The 19,621-nt window shown below is 40.2% G+C and overlaps 1 protein-coding gene across 1 annotated transcript; it reads right to left on the minus strand.

The window, feature by feature from the left end:
* Window positions 1-6,020: 6,020 nt before the first annotated feature.
* Window positions 6,021-18,387, minus strand: LOC124289218 (rab-like protein 2A). The gene is made up of 8 exons (XM_046725822.1): window positions 18,275-18,387; window positions 16,402-16,431; window positions 15,829-15,908; window positions 9,192-9,271; window positions 8,669-8,780; window positions 8,078-8,175; window positions 7,888-7,971; window positions 6,021-7,157 (listed from the first exon to the last, which is right to left on the minus strand). The coding sequence occupies exons 1-8, from the start codon at window positions 18,379-18,381 to the stop codon at window positions 7,059-7,061; spliced, it is 690 nt and encodes a 229-aa protein (XP_046581778.1). The 5' UTR covers window positions 18,382-18,387; the 3' UTR covers window positions 6,021-7,058.
* Between the last annotated feature and the right edge of the window lie 1,234 nt (window positions 18,388-19,621).

A 19,621-nucleotide genomic window follows, 5' to 3' on the forward strand; every position in this document is an offset into this window, starting at 1 on the left:
GGGGGCCCATGGGTTGAAGTACATCAAGGGTACATCAACCCATGTCCCCCTCATGACCAGTGAACAACTTATAATGTCCCAGCTACTCAAGATCGATTTATATCCTTTTTTGATACCAGATGAAAGACATTTCAAGAAAGAATTTAGAAGTCACCATCTTCAAAGTAGCTTCCTCCACATAATATAATCAGATTCAACCTGCGTTGTTTACACTTGCAGTGAACTTGTGTGTAAACATTGAAAACATCCTATCTTTCATTTTAAGGAAAAGTCTGTAATGTTATTATTGAACATACTTCAAGATCTATTTGCTTATTTTAGAATAGGAAGTAATTTCAATAGCCAGTATTTTTATATGACATACACCAGGTATCTGATGTTTGCTGTATGGCGTAAGATTGGTATAAACAACTGTATTTGTATCAACAGTGGCAGGACATGCCTGTAGTACACATATTACTTTTATTACACATTACTTTTTAATCACTATTCTGACAGTCCAAGCTTCACCAAACAAATCTATATGTTCAGAATATTTCCACTGTTGAACAACTCCAGCAGTTGCTGGAATAACCATCTTCTGACTCCAGCAAAATCAAACATATTTTATGGCAGTCTCCACAACCTTAAGTTACTTACACAATAGTTCCAGGTTTTCCAAGTTTACCTCTGAAGCAGAATCTAAGTCTTGGAGACCCTCTTCTTTAACACTAGACAAACAAAAATCATCTTGGAGGCATGTGACTGTGTTTCCGCATATCTGTATCAAGTTGTCAACCATCTAATGAGATGTTTTAAACTTGTAGAAATCAATGTGCAGCATTATTCCCCAAATGGAATTAGTATGTTATATGCACAGTTACAACCACCTCATGAACCTCTATATAAAGCTTCTCAGTTACACATATCCAGAACAGTTACAAGCTCACTGTGCTCTGGTCCCACGCTCAACAAAGTTGTGGATGGGACCAGACAGGTGATGATATCCTGCAAGAGCTTTGAAATTCTATCTTGCAGCCACTGCATAGAATACATAGAAAATGTCTCGTTTGTTCATACAAGACTTGGGTCAGTCAGTCATAGAGGCTAAACTTTCATATCATATCACCTGTGCACTTAAAATCCATTTTTCATCTTGCTTTACCTGTGTTCTTAAAATCCAATTATTTCGGAACATTCACTGGAAAATGTGACAACAAATTAGATAGAAGTCGATATCTTGATTCATTTTATTGTTGATGAACTTCAATAATGTACATGTACTTGGTACTGTCAACAAGTGAAAATGCAAATAAATAAAGCTTATCTTACAATCACTACAACAATCTGGTGAAAACATGTGGGCTCTGTTCAAAAACCCAAGTCAGCAACACATCTGTCACAATCTTAGTACTGAAGTTCATGTCACATTCTTAAATAATTGTACAGCAACAAATACCTGTACTCAGCTCCTAAAGTATTAGTTATGGCAGTTGTGAGGCAGTTCACACTGAGGAGCTGGGACCATACCATGTTTACGTGGACAGCATACTGGACCTCCCGTACACACAGCACACTTCAGGTAAAGCTGACTTTGACATACCCTCAGTGTAGCCATGTTCTAACATACAGGCAATGATGCTGCTTAAATGTTCTGAAAAAGAAGCTATCACACAATGACGTAACTACTGTTTGTTAAAGCATATTAGAACCTGCTAATATAGAAACCACAGTCTCACATGACATTAGCTTTCAAAAAAAGGGAATGGAGAAATGTTTTAAACTGGGAGGCAAAACAATAACCCTGAATTCCTGTTTGGTAAGTTTGAATGTTTGTCATAATGTTAGATACTAGATACTTTCTAAGCCACAACAAGGGCCCTTCCTGAAGTGCACTTGTCCTAGGACTATTCCAAGTTGGTGTTTAGATAAAATTACTAAAGTCAGGGCACTATGGTAAAATGGAGGAATGAGGATAATTACACTACTGTACAAGCAATGTTCTTTTGATACTTGTTTTGACTAAAGGCGACACAAACATCCCCATTCACAGGTGATTGTCGTGATTGTTCTGAGAATGTCAGATGTGTGTCTTCTCAATCACTTTCAAAATACCACTTGACATTTGGTAGTAACTAACCAAATAATTTTGCTGCTCTGTACAAATCAGCCGTCACAAGACAAGCTCTGGCCACACCAAATTTAAAACAGAATATAAGCTAACAGCAATATGGTATTAAGAACACTAAGTATTGCCACTGTGGGCATTTTGTCATATTGTATAATGATATCTGTGAAGAAATGTAATCGAAAAGGTAATATACATGTTTTAAACTTTGTGCAGCCCCTCATCATTGATAACCAGTAAAAAAGGGCAAGGGAGGTAACTCGTGGGTGAGTGTATTTATACGTCCCCTTCGGGAACTTCAAGGGATTCAAGTGTTCCACTACCATTCGAAAGGGAAAGGGAGATAAGCAAAAGATCATGAGTCAGGATAAGGAAAAATGATCAATATTGCTGTGGCCTAATTGAACAAATACATGTAAATCCTTTCAGTAAAAAAATAAGGCAATAGCATTTTGCATTTGCCATCAATACGAACAATCAATCACTACAGGTAGAACTGAGACAGCTAGTGCAACTACTACTTTCTAAGCTTAGCATACTGCAGACTACTATTGGCACAAACAACCTGATCCTCATATCCAAGATTTGCCATGTTGATGAACAAAGAAGAAGACAAATCAGGGGCATATTCACATTCATTATCCATTTAACACATAATCATCCAATATATATTCATTACAATATTCAGATCACATTCACAGTTGAAGCATCAAATCTAAATTTCATTTAACTGAACATAAATATCTCTTGATGTTGTCCACATGTAGTTGTGTGGTACAGTTTGGAGCACTGACCACAGCTACAAATGCTGTCAACAAGTAGCTGTGTGGTATAGTTATCAGCTCCGAGGTACCTGCTACATCAACTGCTGTATATGTTGTCAACAAGTACCTGCATGGAAGCAAGGGATGTATAAAGCTACAAAAACCAAGACAAAGCTCTAGCACCACCTTCATACTGTCACCAGATACTTTGAGAAGAGATTCCTCCTTGAACATGGTGTGTAAATACTGTATCTGAAAATACTTCATCAGTAACCCAGGAGATTTTAGATACTGGTCATAATAACTAAATCGGTACAATGACATATATTACTGTGAGCCTTGTAAATGACAAAAGTAAAAATGACAAAGCAAGAGAAGCAAGACAAGCATCAACAATAGTGAATTACATTGGAATATGATCATTACAAAAACCCACAAAATAAAGGTTAAACCCTCGTACAAACTGAAAAACTGCATTTCCAAGGTAAGTGTATTTGGTCAAATATTATCATTAATTATTACCAGTAAATTATAAAGAACAAGTCATTTACAAAGATAACCATATTGATTATGAAACATCATGTGTGACATACATAGCATAAAGTTATTCTACTAAAAGCTACGTTTAGGTTTGTATTGGAATTGTATTTCCATCCCCATACTTTTTATATCAGTAATTATTGGTCATACAAAGAAATACCCCTACATTGATACAAGAACTGAATTATTGGACTACAATATTTACTTATGATATTTGGCACAAATAACAATAAGTCTATTTATAATGCATTAGATTCAATTCACCAATGAATGATCATGGCACGCCATTATTATTACCCCGGTCAATGTATCACTGTTCACTCAGTTTTCATTCTCAACTCCCTGAGGATCATACCACCCAAGCTAAATGTGAATAGCTGGAAGGTAACAGCAACATTATGATGTTATTCTACTGAGTACCAATTCGCTGCTATAAGAATTTGTTTCACTAGTTAATAAGCATACACTGATTCAACTCAATACCACACCAATCAGTTACAGCTACTAATTAGAGAAATGCTGCAGTGGGTTGTTGGATGCTATTCACTTTTCCAGAATTCATAAACATATTTTAAAAGATTAACTAAAAATAAACACTTCTGATTGCATGTTAAAGTGAGTGAGTTTAGTTTTACGCCGCACTCAGCAATATTCCAGCTATTTGGCAGCGGTCTGTAAATAATCGAGTCTGGACCAGACAATCCAGTGATCAACAGCATGAGCATCGACCTGAGCAATTGGGAGCCGAGGACATGTGTCAACCAAGCAAGCGAGCCTGACCACCTGTCATGTTAAAGAATGAGATATACGACTCAGAACCTTACAAGACCAAAGACAAAAAACTTATGAAATATTTGCGTTTCTGTCCTGGATCTTGGGAATCTATACCAATGGGCAGCTCTTAGTGGAAGATGAAACCATAGTGATACTGATTTGACCGGGTACATACAAAACCCATTTTTAATTATCAGTACGGCAGCTTATGTAAATCTATGAACATAAAACAGATAATCCTAAGTCTGCCTTATTCAAGTGATCCCAAGAATATTTGCAAATGTTTACAAAAGTATGAGTTTTATTTATGAACATATCATAGGTGATGAGCACAAAACACTTGGCCATGGCATGACCAAACTTCACAGGATATTCAAGGAAAAAACTGACAATGAACAAACCTTCATTTATATATGAACATGCTACAGTAACACCTAAATATATGATGAAAATAGCACACAACCTATTCACGACTGTTTGTTCGTTGATGCTGCTCAGCAATACACCAGCTTGGAATCAATGAAGTCACCCAACACAAACAACCAATGATTAGAGCGGACTCCTGTGACAAGCATGGTGCAACAGCGACCTGTCCCAGCAGACATTTTGTGGGACTAATCATTAATAAGAGGGCGATCCATTGACAGAACTCATTGAATGGATAGCTCAAGATAGCTACATTAAAATAAAATCAGTGCAGTGTGCAGTGGCAAGTTGAGCAATATTTAATTGTGCAGTTCACTATTGTACTAATATACAAACTTTTGTCAGTAGACAAACATCTTGTTCACATGTTTTACACACAAGACAAGTTAGCTATAAGACCTTCTGCACATACATGGACGGAGAGAAGTGATTAATTGGACCCTGCAGATTCATGAAGACAAAATTTACAAATCAACACAAATCAAGATCTCATACAAGACAATACAAAAGACATTACATGACAGGCCATGGCATGCGTTGCTGTCAGAATATGCAAGTGAGGCACTTACACTGTACAGTATGGCTAGTATCTGATATGCACACACTGTACAGTATGGCTAATGTCTGGTATGCACACACTGTACAGTATGGCTAATGTCTGATATGCATACTCTGTACAGTATGGCTAATGTCTGATATGCATACACTGTACAGTATGGCTAATGTCTGATATGCATACACTGTACAGTATGGCTAATGTCTGATATGCACATACTCTACAGTATGGCTAATGTCTGGTATGCACACACTGTACAGTATGGCTAGTGTCTGATATGCATACTCTACAGTATGTCTAATGTCTGATATGCATACACTGTACAGTATGGCTAATGTCTGATATGCATACACTGTACAGTATGGCTAGTGTCTGATATGCATACACTGTACAGTATGGCTAATGTCTGATATGCATACACTGTACAGTATGGCTAGTGTCTGATATGCATACACTGTACAGTATGGCTAATGTCTCATATGCATACACTGTACAGTATGGCTAGTGTCTGATATGCATACTCTGTACAGTATGGCTAGTGTCTGATATGCATACACTGTACAGTATGGCTAGTATCTGATATGCATACACTGTACAGTATGGCTAGTGTCTGATATGCATGCACTGTACAGTATGGCTAATGTCTGATATGCAAACACCGTACAGTATGGCTAATGTCTGATATGCATACACTGTACAGTATGGCTAGTGTCTGATATGCAAACACTGTACAGTATGGCTAGTGTCTGATATGCATACTCTGTACAGTATGGCTAGTGTCTGATATGCATACACTGTACAGTATGGCTAATGTCATATATGCATACTCTGTACAGTATGGCTGGCTAGTGTGTGATATGCATACACTGCCATACACTGTACAGTATGGCTAGTGTCTGATATGCATACACTGTACAGTATGGCTAGTGTCTGATATGCATACACTGTACAGTATGGCTAGTATCTGATATGCATACACTTTACAGTGTGGCTAGTGTTTGATGGCCATGCACTGTACAGAGTGGCTAGTGTTTGATGGCTATACACTGTACGGTGTGGCTTGTGTGTGATAGCCACACTGCATATGACCGAACTGACTAGAAAGACAAAGATTAAACATGGATGATTCACAGAAAAGATCAGATACTCATATGCTGTACTGTTTTGACTCTTCACAAACAAAATCCAAAGACTATAGAGATCTTCTGGAAGTGACCAACTTTGACAGTTTAGGTTTGTAGCCTGATAAGTACTTTACAAAACAATGCACAATTTCATCAATATAACAGACCAGCATATTCCTATCACAGCATTTACCCATTTATCACAAATACCCAACATACAGAACATGCAATGCCCAACATACTGTGATGTGACATCTTCACTACTACTAGTCACTTCAGTAAAGAATTGAGGACATGTTATATTATGATAAGAATCATCAGGAACAATTCATATATGGTAAACATTTCTTTCACATGGCAAAATCAGAAGTTGTGGCCTTTTGTTATTGTTAACAACCCATGAGTTATCCAACTGCTTATCACATTGTTTTGGTATCAATAAATATAGATTGATAGTCCATTTTTGCAGCTGCCATTGATTGTATCTCAAATGTCTCAACCCTTGCCTCAAAAAGAAAAAGAAACGTGGGGTGACCTATTCAAGCGACACATAGCTAGTAACTGCTAACTCGTATCTTCTGTTACCAAAGTTGTAGATACTATGCCCCTAACCAAGGTTCCAGAAGTTATGAAAGTCGTGTAACCTAGCAGCCAGCAGTCACATCCCTCCTCCCTCTATGTCCCTGCCGTGTTCATGAAGTGTGAAGCATTTTGCCTGAGAATATATGATGCATAAAACAGTCATGTTTTTCTAAGCCTAGCCAATCTCAAGATGTCTTCTTGCTGTCCTCTTTGTCTGTGTCTAGTCCACTGTCCGACTTGTCATCCTTGTCCTCTTTACTCTTGCCACTGTCAAGCTCGAAGTACTGCAACAGGAGAAGAGTTCTAAAGGGACACAACAGGAGAAGAGTTCACCTGGGATACTACAACCAAAGAAAAAACATGAGCAACAATCATACCTGACATATTAAGTCACATGAAATCAATTTGAGTGTATATTTCAGTTAGATCAAGTTAGTGGGAACTACCACTTTAATAGTCATAAGATAAGTTAAGGACCTTATAAGATAAGATAAGATAAACCTTATTGTCCCGCAAGGGAAATTTGTTTTGCATTCAAAGAGCCAATACAAGCATATAACAACAAATAATTGAAAGTATATATACACAATGCCAAGCTAATCAGAATATAATGTTGAATTATAACATAATCAAAGTTCATGATATAATAATCACTCGTGCCTCATCATAGATTTCACTTACAATTTTGAAGGAAGATTTAGAAGTTTATGCTGTATGGGACAAATGATTTTGAAGTTCTATTAGTTTTGTAATACATGATTTTGAAACGGCGGCCAGAAGGCAGAAGTTCATAATGGTTAGCACATGATAGCAGCTGAATACAGTACCAAAGACCACTGGACAGGGAAGTGGTTCAAGGATTTGCGAAATATGACTGGCACATGCTATCGATGCCACAAAGTGAACATGATAGATTTGCAAGGCAGTCGGGCAAAAAGGGGTGGTATTCTTGAAAACTGCCAATAGCAGACATTTCATTATGACAGCCACATCACAGCTTCAGTAGCCACACACCTCTAGTTCTCGCATCACTTCATCCATGAAATCTGTTGAGTTATTTTTATAGTCCACAGCAGCACGTACTGCATCCTTGAATAACTGAAACAGCATAGAGTAACACTATATATCTGACACACATACAACAAAACAAACAACATATCCAGTAAATTCCTGTTTGACAATCGTTATGCACTGGATGACCTACCTTGACAACATTAGTTCCATCAGATGCCGACACAAAGTAGAATGGCATGTTGTGCTTCTTGGCAAAGTTGAAACCTTTCTGTGTGACACTGTTGTCAACTGGAAGTAGAAACAATGACACTTACTTTAGACTAGAGGTGACAATATTGGTTGTCTTTCTCAACATCTGAGAAAGTATTTTTACAATATCTAATAGGATAAACATAGATGTGCAAATCATTAGCAATACCCTGGTTGAAAACTTTCATATTCACAAAAATAAAGCAGATATTGATTGATTGATTGATTGATTGATTGATTGAGTGAGTGAGTGAGTGAGTGAGTGAGTGAGTGAGTGAGTGAGTGAGTGAGTGAGTGAGTGAGTGAGTGAGTGAGTGAGTGAGTGAGTGAGTGAGAATGAATTTAAGTAACTTTTAGCAATATTCCAGTCATACCTCAGTGGATGATGGCAGAAGAAGGATGGCTATATTTAGTGTCATATCTTTTCAAAAAGTCTCAAGTTATGGTGGTGACAGATTTAGAGTATTTATGTAACAGAATGGAGTGGAGATACAACTTGCTGAAAATCAAGGATGCCGGTATTTCAGCTCACCATCAATCTTGTTGCCCACACATAGGCAGGGTATCTCAGGCCTGTATTCCCTCAGTTCCTTCAACCAGTTGGGTAGATTCTTATACGTCACTTTCCTTGTGGTGTCAAACACCTACAGACAACAAATATATAAGATAAAAATATTTGTAAATTTTGGCCAAATACATTTCCTTGTCAGCTGTAAAGTTAATACCATTTAGGGCTGCATCAGGGTGCTGTGATATACTACTCAAAGAAGTAAAGAACCTCCAACTCTTAAGTAATAACAAAGACTAGGGTAGTCTAAAACCTATATTGATTAGTATATCAAAATCTGTGAAACAACTTCATTCTGTATTGTTTTTCAAATTCTAATTTGTAGTTATTCTTGCACATCCAAAACAGTTTGGAAAAGAATTAAGCCACCCACAATTTTAGGCATGGCTAGAAATTGAAATAAACAACAGAGCTATGGATTATGTCAAGATAATGTGAACTGTTTGGGCACAGTTCAACTGGTGCATATCTTGTATGGCCAAATTACCATAACACAAGCATGGGCCTGGTGGTAGTATGATGGATGCATGTTGTTGAACCTCTCTTGGCCGGCTGTGTCCCAGAAATCTGACAATAAGAAACAAATACACAAATGTATACAGTGAAACCTGTCTAAACCGGCACCCCACGGGACCGAAATAAAATGCCTGTTTAGACAGGGTGCCGGACAGTGACGATCACTTTCCAACATGGCTGCCATTTACACTCGTCAATCTCTATAATGCCATTGATATTTTGTAATTGTGAAACAAATTAAAACAATGTTGATGACAGAACCAATGCCTTTTTATTTACTCTCTGACATATGTTACTCACTTGAAACAGTGATCCTATGAGCGTTTGATTCACCGCGCAATCACTACATCCTGATTATCTAGCGTGCCAAGAGGATTAATTAGTGACTTGGATTATGGGTCCTTGAGTGAACTGCTCATACCCATGCCAGTTTAGACAGTGTTAATTACAGTTAAAATTGCTTGTTGGGACCGGAAAGTCTTGCCGGAATATGGAACAGACGGGTGTCGGATTAGACAATGTTTTAATGATCATAATATCATAATATTGAAAATCTTATAATAAATTGTATATTTATATACTTATCCTATCTCACGGTATGCACCATCTCTCTCTTCTATGACCATGTGTGGAAACGTGCTGTCAGCTAAGTTGAGTCAAATCTAACTGGCCTCTGACCCGCCCCTGACCTCTGCCCTCACCCCGACATCAACGCCTGTCAATCATCCACCAAAGCGCGTGCGGCTCCCCTAAACGATCACATGACCACCTCTACTTGTCATTCTCGTGTTGGAGCTTCCAGTAATCTGTGATGTGGGGCAGGTCGGGTGGGTCCTATCGCGTGAGATAGGATAAGTATATAAATATACAATTTATTATAAAATTTTCAAATTTTTAAACTTATTCTATCTCACGATATGCATAATCCCACAGTTGGTAAGCGGGTCGCAGATTACCCCGTTACTACTAGTACTACCACCGGGAAAAACGCATAACCCAAGGAGGCCAGGAGAAAGCACCAACTCCCGATATGCAAACTCCAAACTTGAGATGGGTTTCTTCAGGTAACCCCTTGGCTTACACAGCACAAAAACTCTAGGGAGTGGGCGCTCCCGAATTAATGTGGTTTTCAGCTGCAACTTTTGACAAGCAAAAGGACGCAGTTTGGCAAGTAGGCCCCGCTGCCCCGCGATTTATCAGGTGACCCCAGTGAATTAAAGTCGAGGACCTTAATCTGGCCAGTCCCTGCTTCGAAACTATCCCCCACAGACACACGCTGGAAGGCGGTGAAAGAAGGAATAGCCTGGTTGCTCAACTAGTTTAACGTTCAGTACCAATCTCCCTAACTTACCAAAGGTGAGAAAGGACTTAGGAGCAGAACGCTTTGAAAACCACGCAGGTAATCGGAAATCAACACTTCACTGACGTGATTGCTCAAAGAGTAGAGGTCAGTAAGTGGAATGTCGACCATCTCTGCATGTTGCACAAGACTTGCCTCACACTCTATCAAGTCATAACTTACGACAGTGCTGACACGCCCTATTCCCATAAGGGAGGAGGGTCCGCATAGTCATATGCACACAGGATTGTAGATCTCATCCAAAACACCAAGGTAGTACGGGAGACTTCCGAGGCGGAGGCAGTGGATGACGGGATAAATAGTCTCTTGCGCAACCTGCAGTGGTCCTTAGAGGCAGCTAGGTAAATCCGTAATGCTCAAACCGGGCATAAGGAAAGATCTTCAGTGTCATCTGGGCCCAAGATAGTGGACAACAGTGGGATCGTGAATGTGCGATCCGGCTGTCCTGGTAACTGATTCTTGGCAAGGAAATCTCACCGCAAACCAAGGAAAACTCTCGCATGCCTAGACCTTCCAAACCGTACCTGAGAAACATCAAGAGCATGCAACTCGGAGATACGGGCAGCTGCAGCCAAGGCCAAGAGAAAAGGTCTTAAAGGAGACATGTTCGAAATCTTCTCCTCCAGAGGTTCATATTCAGCTGACGTGAGATGAGCAAGTACAACGGAGATATCCCAAGCTGGAGGCCGGAACTTCCAGGATTGGTCAGCCAATTTGAAAGACCTTAGGAGAGACTGGAGTTCATAGACAGTGGAAATCTTCACATCCAAGGCCGTTGCAATAACAATGTTTAGAGCAGCCAGGTAGGTAGACAGTGTAGAACCTCTGAGTTCCCTGGAGATTCGGAGATGCTGAAGATAATCTGCCACCATCTGCGGGGATGCCGTAGTGGGAGGTGAGATGCCCTTCTTCCTGCAGTATGCTTAAAACTTTCCCACTTGTCCTCGTAGAGTGACCTTGTAGAAGTACGATGCACTGTTGTAATGGCAGTAGCAACCCACTTTGAATAACCTTTAGCCGTTAAAGATTGATGTAGATGTGCCAAACGTGCAGATGGAGCGTCAACAGGGACCAATGTAGTTGGTGGGAGTGTGGATGAACCAGTAGATCGGGTCGATAGGGAAGCGGTACGGGATCTGGTTCGGCTAGGTCTTGAAGATTTACGAACCAACTTCTGGCCGGTCAGTAGGGCGCGGCCAAAGAAGAGTCATCCTCCGTGTTGCGCACAGTTCACTAGAATGCGAGGAAGAAGGGCCACTGGCGGAAACGCGTAAGCATGCAGGTCTTCCCACGGGAAGGCTAGAGCATCGAGGTCCCAAGCCAAAAGGCCCGATATCTGTGACACAAACCAAAGCAGCTGATGGTTGAACCTCGTGGCGAAGAGGTCTACTGTCGGAGAAGTCATTGGAAGGCAGAAGGTCTGAAACACCTGAGGATGTAATTTCCATTCCGTTGGAGAAGGACGACTCGGTCAGGACAGGGCATCTGCGATGACATTCTTCACCCCCGGAATGTGGTTGGCTCGTACCATGATGTTCAGAAAGTCGACCAGATCCAAGAACTGTTGAGTCCACTGTAGAAGCTGTGGAGACTCCGTTGACCCCATTCTGTTGATATGCCAAACCATTACTGCGTTGTCCGATCTAACCATGAGGAAAGTTGCTCGTAGGACATCCTGCCAGTGACTGATTGCCAAAATGACCGCCCTGAACTCCAGAATGTTGATGTGACAGGCGCGATCTATGATAGACCAAGCACTGCCACTTGTTGATTGAGAAGATGAGCTCCCCACCTGTGTTGAGACACATCCACATACAGGTGGTGAGACAGAACAAACGGCTCTAAACAGACTCCTTTGCAAACGTTCAATTCTTCCATCCATTACTGAAGATGAGGATGGAGCTCCAGAGGTAGAGGGATCAGAGCACCGGGATCTCCCACTGTGATGTAAGTTGCCACAAAAAGGTGTAAGGGACGAAGTTGTAGTTGACCCCTGAGGGTCAATGCCTGAACAGACGTCAAAAGGCCCAGGAGCTCCTGTCATTGCCGAAGCGTCCTAGGTTGCAATGGTACCAGGAAAACAAACCGCTGTATCTTGCAGAAACGATCCCTCGGGACAAACAGTTTGTTGACCTCTGTGTCAAACACTGCTCCAATGAATTGAAGTCGGCGGGTAGGGACTAGTTTCGATTCTGCAGATTGATTAACCAGCCTAATTGGCGAAGAAGCTGTATCGCAAACTGCATGTGACGAAGCAAAAGGGCATGATCGTTCTGTGCCTGAATACAGTCGTCGATGTAAGCTTCGAACATAGGCGCCCGACTCTGATATATTTATAAGCATGACCTATAGTCCGTTGGCTCAAAAGCGGACCGATGAATTGCAATCTAACTCGAAAACTAATAAACATAACATACTCAATGAAACGCTGATCATAATCAAAACATCATACCCACTCTGTGAGGTTTTTGCAGAATTTTTGTCCTAAAAATAAAAAAGTTGTTTAACAAACTATCATTAAAATATTGGGCCAACGTCTGAATGCTATCTGGGTATTTATTCATTAATCTGTGCTGTGCTGTCTCCATCCGTTCTCGAACACCTGGCTGTCCCTTTCTCTGCACTCCTCCCTCGTAACAAATAGTGAACTGTGTCAATATTTTAATGATAGTTTGTTAAACAACTTTTTTATTTTTAGGACAAAAATTCTGCAAAAACCTCACAGAGTGAGTTCCAGTGGATGATAATATCACGTTGTTGGGAACTAAACAGAAAGCCTAGACGTTGGATCCCGTGCTTTGAAGTCCAGAATTGGACTGAGTGGACATAGCGCCGAAGTCGACACCTGGCAGTAAGCGCTGAAACCTGAGGAATACTGAAGCCAGTGAACTAAGAGGCAGCACCGAACCGGGAACACCATGAGTAAGCGCTGAACCTGGAGCACCATGAGTGAGCGTCGAACCAGGAACCCCAGGAGTAAGCGTTGAACCGGTAATACTGTAGGTAAGCGTTGAACAAGGAAGACTGTGAGTGAGTGCTGAACTAAAAGCACCGGGGAACGGGGAACACCGGGAGCAAGCGCCGACCCAAAGTCAATATGAGTAAGCGCCGAACCGGGAGTCCAGGAGGAAACGCCGAACTGTGAGCTCCAGGAGGAAGCGCCAAGCCAGTAACACCGAGGAAAGAGGAAGAAGCCGAACCAGGAACACTGGGAGAAGCGAACCAGGAACACTGGGAGAAGCGCGGAACCAGGAACACTGGGAGGAAGCGCCGAACTGGGAGTAAGCGCTGAACCGACAGTAAGCGGCGAACCAGGAACACTGGGAGGAAGCGCCGAACCAGGAACACTGGGAGAAGCACCGAACCAGGAACACTGGGAGGAAGCGCTGAACCAGGCACAAGCGCCTAACCGAACTTCCAGTTCGGCGCTCTGACCAAACATATGGGATCCGTGACAATCGGTACTCTAATCGTAGATAACTGTCCTGATGTAAGCGTAGCTTGAAAAGTAAGCGGCGCACTGGTAGAAAAGCGCCGAACTGGAAGTAAGTGGCGCTCTGACCAAACACGTGGGATCCGTGACAAGCGGCGCTCTAATCGTAGATAACTGTCCTGATGTAAGCGTCTCTTCAAAAGTAAGCGTCGCACTGGTAGAAAGCGCCGAACTAGAAGTAAGCGGCGCTCTGAGCAAACACGTGGAATCAGTGACAAGCGGCGCTCTAAACGTAGGTAACTCCTGATGTAAGCGTCGAACTGGAAGTAAACGTCACTTGTGATGTAATGTCAGGAATCACAATAAGAGCTGCATGAGTAGTCCCCACCTCCGAAACGTGAAGGCGCTGAGGAACATTCACCACCAAAGACGGCAGGGATTGAATACCAGACGTAGATAACACAACAACTCGTGGTGGTGAAGAATCTTCTAGAGTAATGAGGCTATAAGAATGCGGACGGAAGAGTTGACGCAGATTTTCACTGAGGTAGGAATCAGACGCCTCTCTAAGAAATCTTCATTAGGAGACTTCGACTTCGAACGTCGTACTGCAGATATCAAACGGTGGTCTAACTTAGGACGTTTCTACTCAGACCCTCAGATGGATTCCGACAATCTCTGTCAAACTTGCATCTACAAGCTACCCGGTGACTTCGGAAAACGCATTGTCGTCACAGTTTGCACACAAAGTGCAATGTCTAGACCATTCACATCGGCCTAAACAGTCAACACATAGGTTATGTGGGTCTGCCGCCGAGAAATAACTATTGCAGTTATCGCAATGTTTGTGTTTATTAGAACCATAACGATTCGATTTTCCCATTGTAGAAACACAATCAAACTCTCTTATAGACAAACACACGTCCACACAACGTGGCGACAAGAAAGAGAATGACAAGTAGAGGTGGTCATGTGATCGTTTAGGCGAGCCGCACGCTTTGGTGGATGATTGACAGGCGTTGATGTTGGGGTGAGGGCAGAGGTCAGGGCGGGTCAGATGCCAGTTAGATTTTACTCAACTTAGCTGACAGCACGTTTCCACACATGGTCGTAGAAGAGAGAGATGGTGCATACCGTGAGATAGGATTAGTTTAAAAATTAATATAATGTAAAATGGCGGGACCAAAATTTTATGCCGGTATTGACAGTGTGCTGGATTAGACAGGTGCCAGTGTTGGCAGGTTCCACTGTATTCAGTATTTTGAAAACATTACTAGCAGGTTACCTTAAAGCAAGGGCATGCAGTCGACAAACCCAAGGGACACAACTCTGCATAGCAAATATTGGATCATCCATATCCCATATGATGGAAAGATGCAAGACAACATAGAACATAGTTTTTCAGTAAACCAAAATAATGAAGCCTTGCAGTTTCCCTGTCTGAAATTATCAGCACTTATCCTAATGTGAGTGAGTGAACATGTTTCAGCAATATTCTAGCAAAATCATGGCAGGAGGTCACCAGAAATGGACTTCACACATTGTCCCCCTGTCTGGAATCGAACCCTGGCCTTTGGCATGACGAACAAATGTTTTAACCACTAAGCTACCACACTGCCCTATTCAAACATTTGATTGAGAATACTGTTTGCGTCAGATGTTAGATGCCAAATTAACATACTGACCACCGTCAATGTGAAGTGTGATCCAAATGGGAATGCATGTTACAACTATTTCAAACACGAACCACTGAAAATACAGTTTCATCCAAATTTCTAAGTATTAATACTAGTGTATATAATTATTGTAACTTACCGACAGATATTTGTTTCCCATTCAGCTCAGTTTTATGGTTGAACAAGGTTAAAGCATATGTTGACAGCTGCTGTGGTTTGCTGGTTGACAGTCAAGGATGCATAGATCATATAGTCATATATTCTACATAGAAACTATAAATGTACCATGTTTCTACATAAATATGGGGCAGGAGAGATAAACCACATGTTTGTATCCACATAGTCATTAGCTTGTTTTGGAACAGTCATATAAGGATTTTTCTAATAACAGGTTGTTACTTTAGCTACTAGTCGCAGCCCGAGTCAGGTCAAATTCCTTCAGGTCTTGTGGGATCACATTATACAAATCGATAAAAATGATAAACGAAAACTAAACTGTCAAACAAAAATACAGAAGATCACACCAAAATACATTTGGGGGCTTGGCTTTTATCAAGGACTTTTATTTAAAAGAACTTCCCTACTAGCTGTCTCTGTTATTCAATAATAGTTAAATAGTTTGGAACTTGTAGGCCAACGATCATGACTCATCTGTTAATACAACAGTCTTGGTAACAGGCAAGTTTTACTGCAATCATGCAAGAAAGGATACTATCCATCCATCAGGAAACGCTCAACCAACCTTAAAAAGAAAGAAAAGTTACAATGATGACAACAGTAATAAATATAACAGTCATTCAGAGTGGGGATAACTGTAACAAACTTATTATGAAGACTAACTTTACATGATACTCGTTCCTGAAATGCCAGCTGAAGTACACTAAAGTAGTACTTCATTTTACCTAGGTTCACTGGCACAAGTTTTAAGAATAACATGAATAACATGATTAACCTGTATGCACACAAATATATAATCATATTTGCATAAGTGGTAGTAACCTTTTCCCATAAAACCTATCAAATCCAGTCTTGATTAAATGGGATGAGAGCTCAACCCAACTTGTAACTAACCCTAATTCTAAGACGCTTTGCTAAAAGATCAAAGGCGCCGACAGTACTTTATCAGGCGATAAAATACACTTTTTGCATGACTTTACACTGTATTGATGTCACTATGCCATTCTCATCTGCCCCCTCCAGGGATTAAAAATACCATTGCCTGACGCCCTGGGTCAAGTGGAATCCTCCGGTCGGTCAAGCAGATATCCACATGAAACTTTACTGTGGTACAGTAGTGCCAAACTACTGAAAAGTTTTCATATCTATATTTTGATGATGAAATAAAAATGCAATTGCTACCAGTTAATAAAGATTACTTGCAAAAGAAACCAAATTGTTAATTGTGGTCAAGTGAAATTAATATTTGGTCAAGAGGATTTTGAGAGTTTACTGGACCTGTATCCAGTGGAGTTTTGAAAAGATTTTCAACCCCTGTCCTCGTTATCAAACATACCCTTGGTAACTGACATCACTATGCATGTCAGTTGTCATCACCTCGTACAGTCTCCTACGGTAAACTGCTCCGTAGCACAACCATTTCTTGGTTTGCAGTTGCTCCACTTGGCTAACATCAAAATGTCACGTCAAAAGAACAGCTAGTCAGTTCAGGTCACCGAAACTGTCATTTTTCTGTTTGTTTTCTGCCTTAGATTTATCATCGATAAGTATTAAATTTAGCTTCAAACTATTATAACATTAAAGCACTCGGATGCAAGTATCCTTGTACTTTAACTATAATAAATAGTTCTGAGTAAAAGTGTACTTTTTTACACTATACATGGGGATAGAGCGAACTGTATTCCTTAAATAGCAGAAATCTGTTCCTTACCATGCTTACCTTACAGGATTTTTGAATGTAAAGGAGTATCTAGCGAAAACTAAGATTGTGTTGAAGTCAACCCCAACCATGCAAACATATCTGGTCCAAATGATTGAACAGGCATGTTAGATCTGTGAAACATGAGTTATTTAAAGATATAGCTCTACTACCATTGACTACATTAGTACAGGCCAGTAAGGTACAGTCTTGCTGTATAATTTGTCCATCATGTGGCCCTACAATTGATTTGTGGAATGGACACATATCAAGAATAAACTGTGGTATTAATTTTTTTCTCATCTGAATATGCTATCTTTTTTTTTTTAAAATATGGATCCTCTAGGTGAACCTAAATGACAAATGTAAGTGCTGGATATTCATGCCTCAAACGTAGTCATGAACAAAATGGACGATTTAAAAAGTTGCCTAGCAACCTATGATACATTTATCTTTCACGTTCAGATTTCACCCACTACTTCAACAAAATATTTGCATCATACTATAAATAACTGTGAAGAAATGCATTCTTTCAATAGATGTGTCTACCACCTATCATAGTTCCCATAAATGTTTTTGTTAATTCAAGATACATCTCATAAACATGTGCTCGAAAATAGGACAAATGGAATACAGCAGACCTGTCATTAGACTTTCACAAACTATTCCACTAAATAAAGTAAAATCCATGAAATGAACGAAACAGTACTTGGACTTTCCAACTGCGCTGTCACCGAGGCATATAATTTTTACTTTAACATCTTCCGAATCTCCCTTCTTTTCATAGTCCGGCATCTCACTGTCAGTAGTCGCCATTTTGAGATCCTGAAGAATGTACAATGTTGCATTGTGGGATCGACATTTTATGCTCGAAAACGAGGTATTCCCTGTTTCTAAATATAGATAGTCACAAAAGCGCCTGTAAAATATTTACTGTGCATAGGTTAACGAGATTGAGCTATGTTGCTATTATCGGTTATATAACTTGCCGTGTCTAATGAACAACAGGTGAAGATTACAGTAACTACCTCCAATATGTACGCAGTCACATATTTTTCTGAGTCACTGGACCTTCATTGTGTAATAATGATTAATTATATTAATACATATTTCGACTTTAAACCTGTGGTCGTTATGTCGCTTTGGGATCATGTGGACTGTATGGTCATTTTGGCATATATTACGGTTGTTCTGGCATGAGGTCGTTTGAACAACAAATACATATTTCAAGAATCGTTGAATTTAACTTTGAATTAGCTATTTCCAAACACTGGAACTTCATTATTCACATTGAAATGTGTGTGTCATACTGAAATGTCATTAGTTGGCAACTTGAAGATGTGGTATAAATGTTGACAGGAGAAAATGGCTCTTTGCAGAAATGTTCACAGGCAATTTGGAGAAAATGGCCCCAAACTTCAGAGAAACCAAAACACTTCCCCAGAAGTTGCCCTGTTGTATGTGTATTTGTCTAAACATCTATGACTTTTTATATGAAATGGTTTCTGCTACTTCAGTTATTGTCATTGAAAAACAAGAACAAACAAATATAATAGCTATTAATACACGGAACCGTTTTCTCTAAATTGGCTGGCGAAGTTTTGGTTCTAGAGATTTTTATCATGACCCATATTACAGAAACGTACATGCAGTGATTGTTGTACCGAAGGTTTTGATGTGGTTTTATACCCAATCCAGTATGTCCTTTTTCACCCGACACGTTCATTTGTTGATTTCTTGCTTTATAGGCTGCTATAGTACCAGTAACCAGAGGTTATGTTCAAAGAATGAAAGGAGTAAAAATCAACTCGTCTGTCTTGTCGGCAATATTCAGAGATTTTTAGTGTTTTAAATCATGATAATACAAGTTATTAAAAGGAAATCCGAGTGCATATTAGAATGGTACGATCTCTTTCTTACCATGCAATGACTAGTGCCTATACTTGTGTTACCCGTGAAGATCCTGGTAAGAACTGATCTTCAGTAGTCCATGCTTGTCGTAAGAGGCGACTAACGGGATCGGGTGGTCAGGCTGGCTGACTTGGTTGACACATGT

Source organism: Haliotis rubra, unplaced genomic scaffold (assembly GCF_003918875.1).
Source record: "Haliotis rubra isolate DU_JTF1 unplaced genomic scaffold, ASM391887v1 Scf436, whole genome shotgun sequence".
Taxonomy (NCBI): Eukaryota; Metazoa; Mollusca; class Gastropoda; order Lepetellida; family Haliotidae; genus Haliotis; species Haliotis rubra.

Coding starts and splice junctions, on each gene's coding strand:
- LOC124289218 (XM_046725822.1), bottom strand. CDS start 18,381: ATGGCGACTACTGACAGTGAGATGCCGGACTATGAAAAGAAGGGAGAT. Junction 15,909..16,401: donor CGTTTCCTGATGGATGGATA/GTATCCTTTCTT, acceptor ACTGTCAACCAG/CAAACCACAGCAGCTGTCAA. Junction 7,972..8,077: donor ATGGAACTAATGTTGTCAAG/GTAGGTCATCCA, acceptor ATGCTGTTTCAG/TTATTCAAGGATGCAGTACG.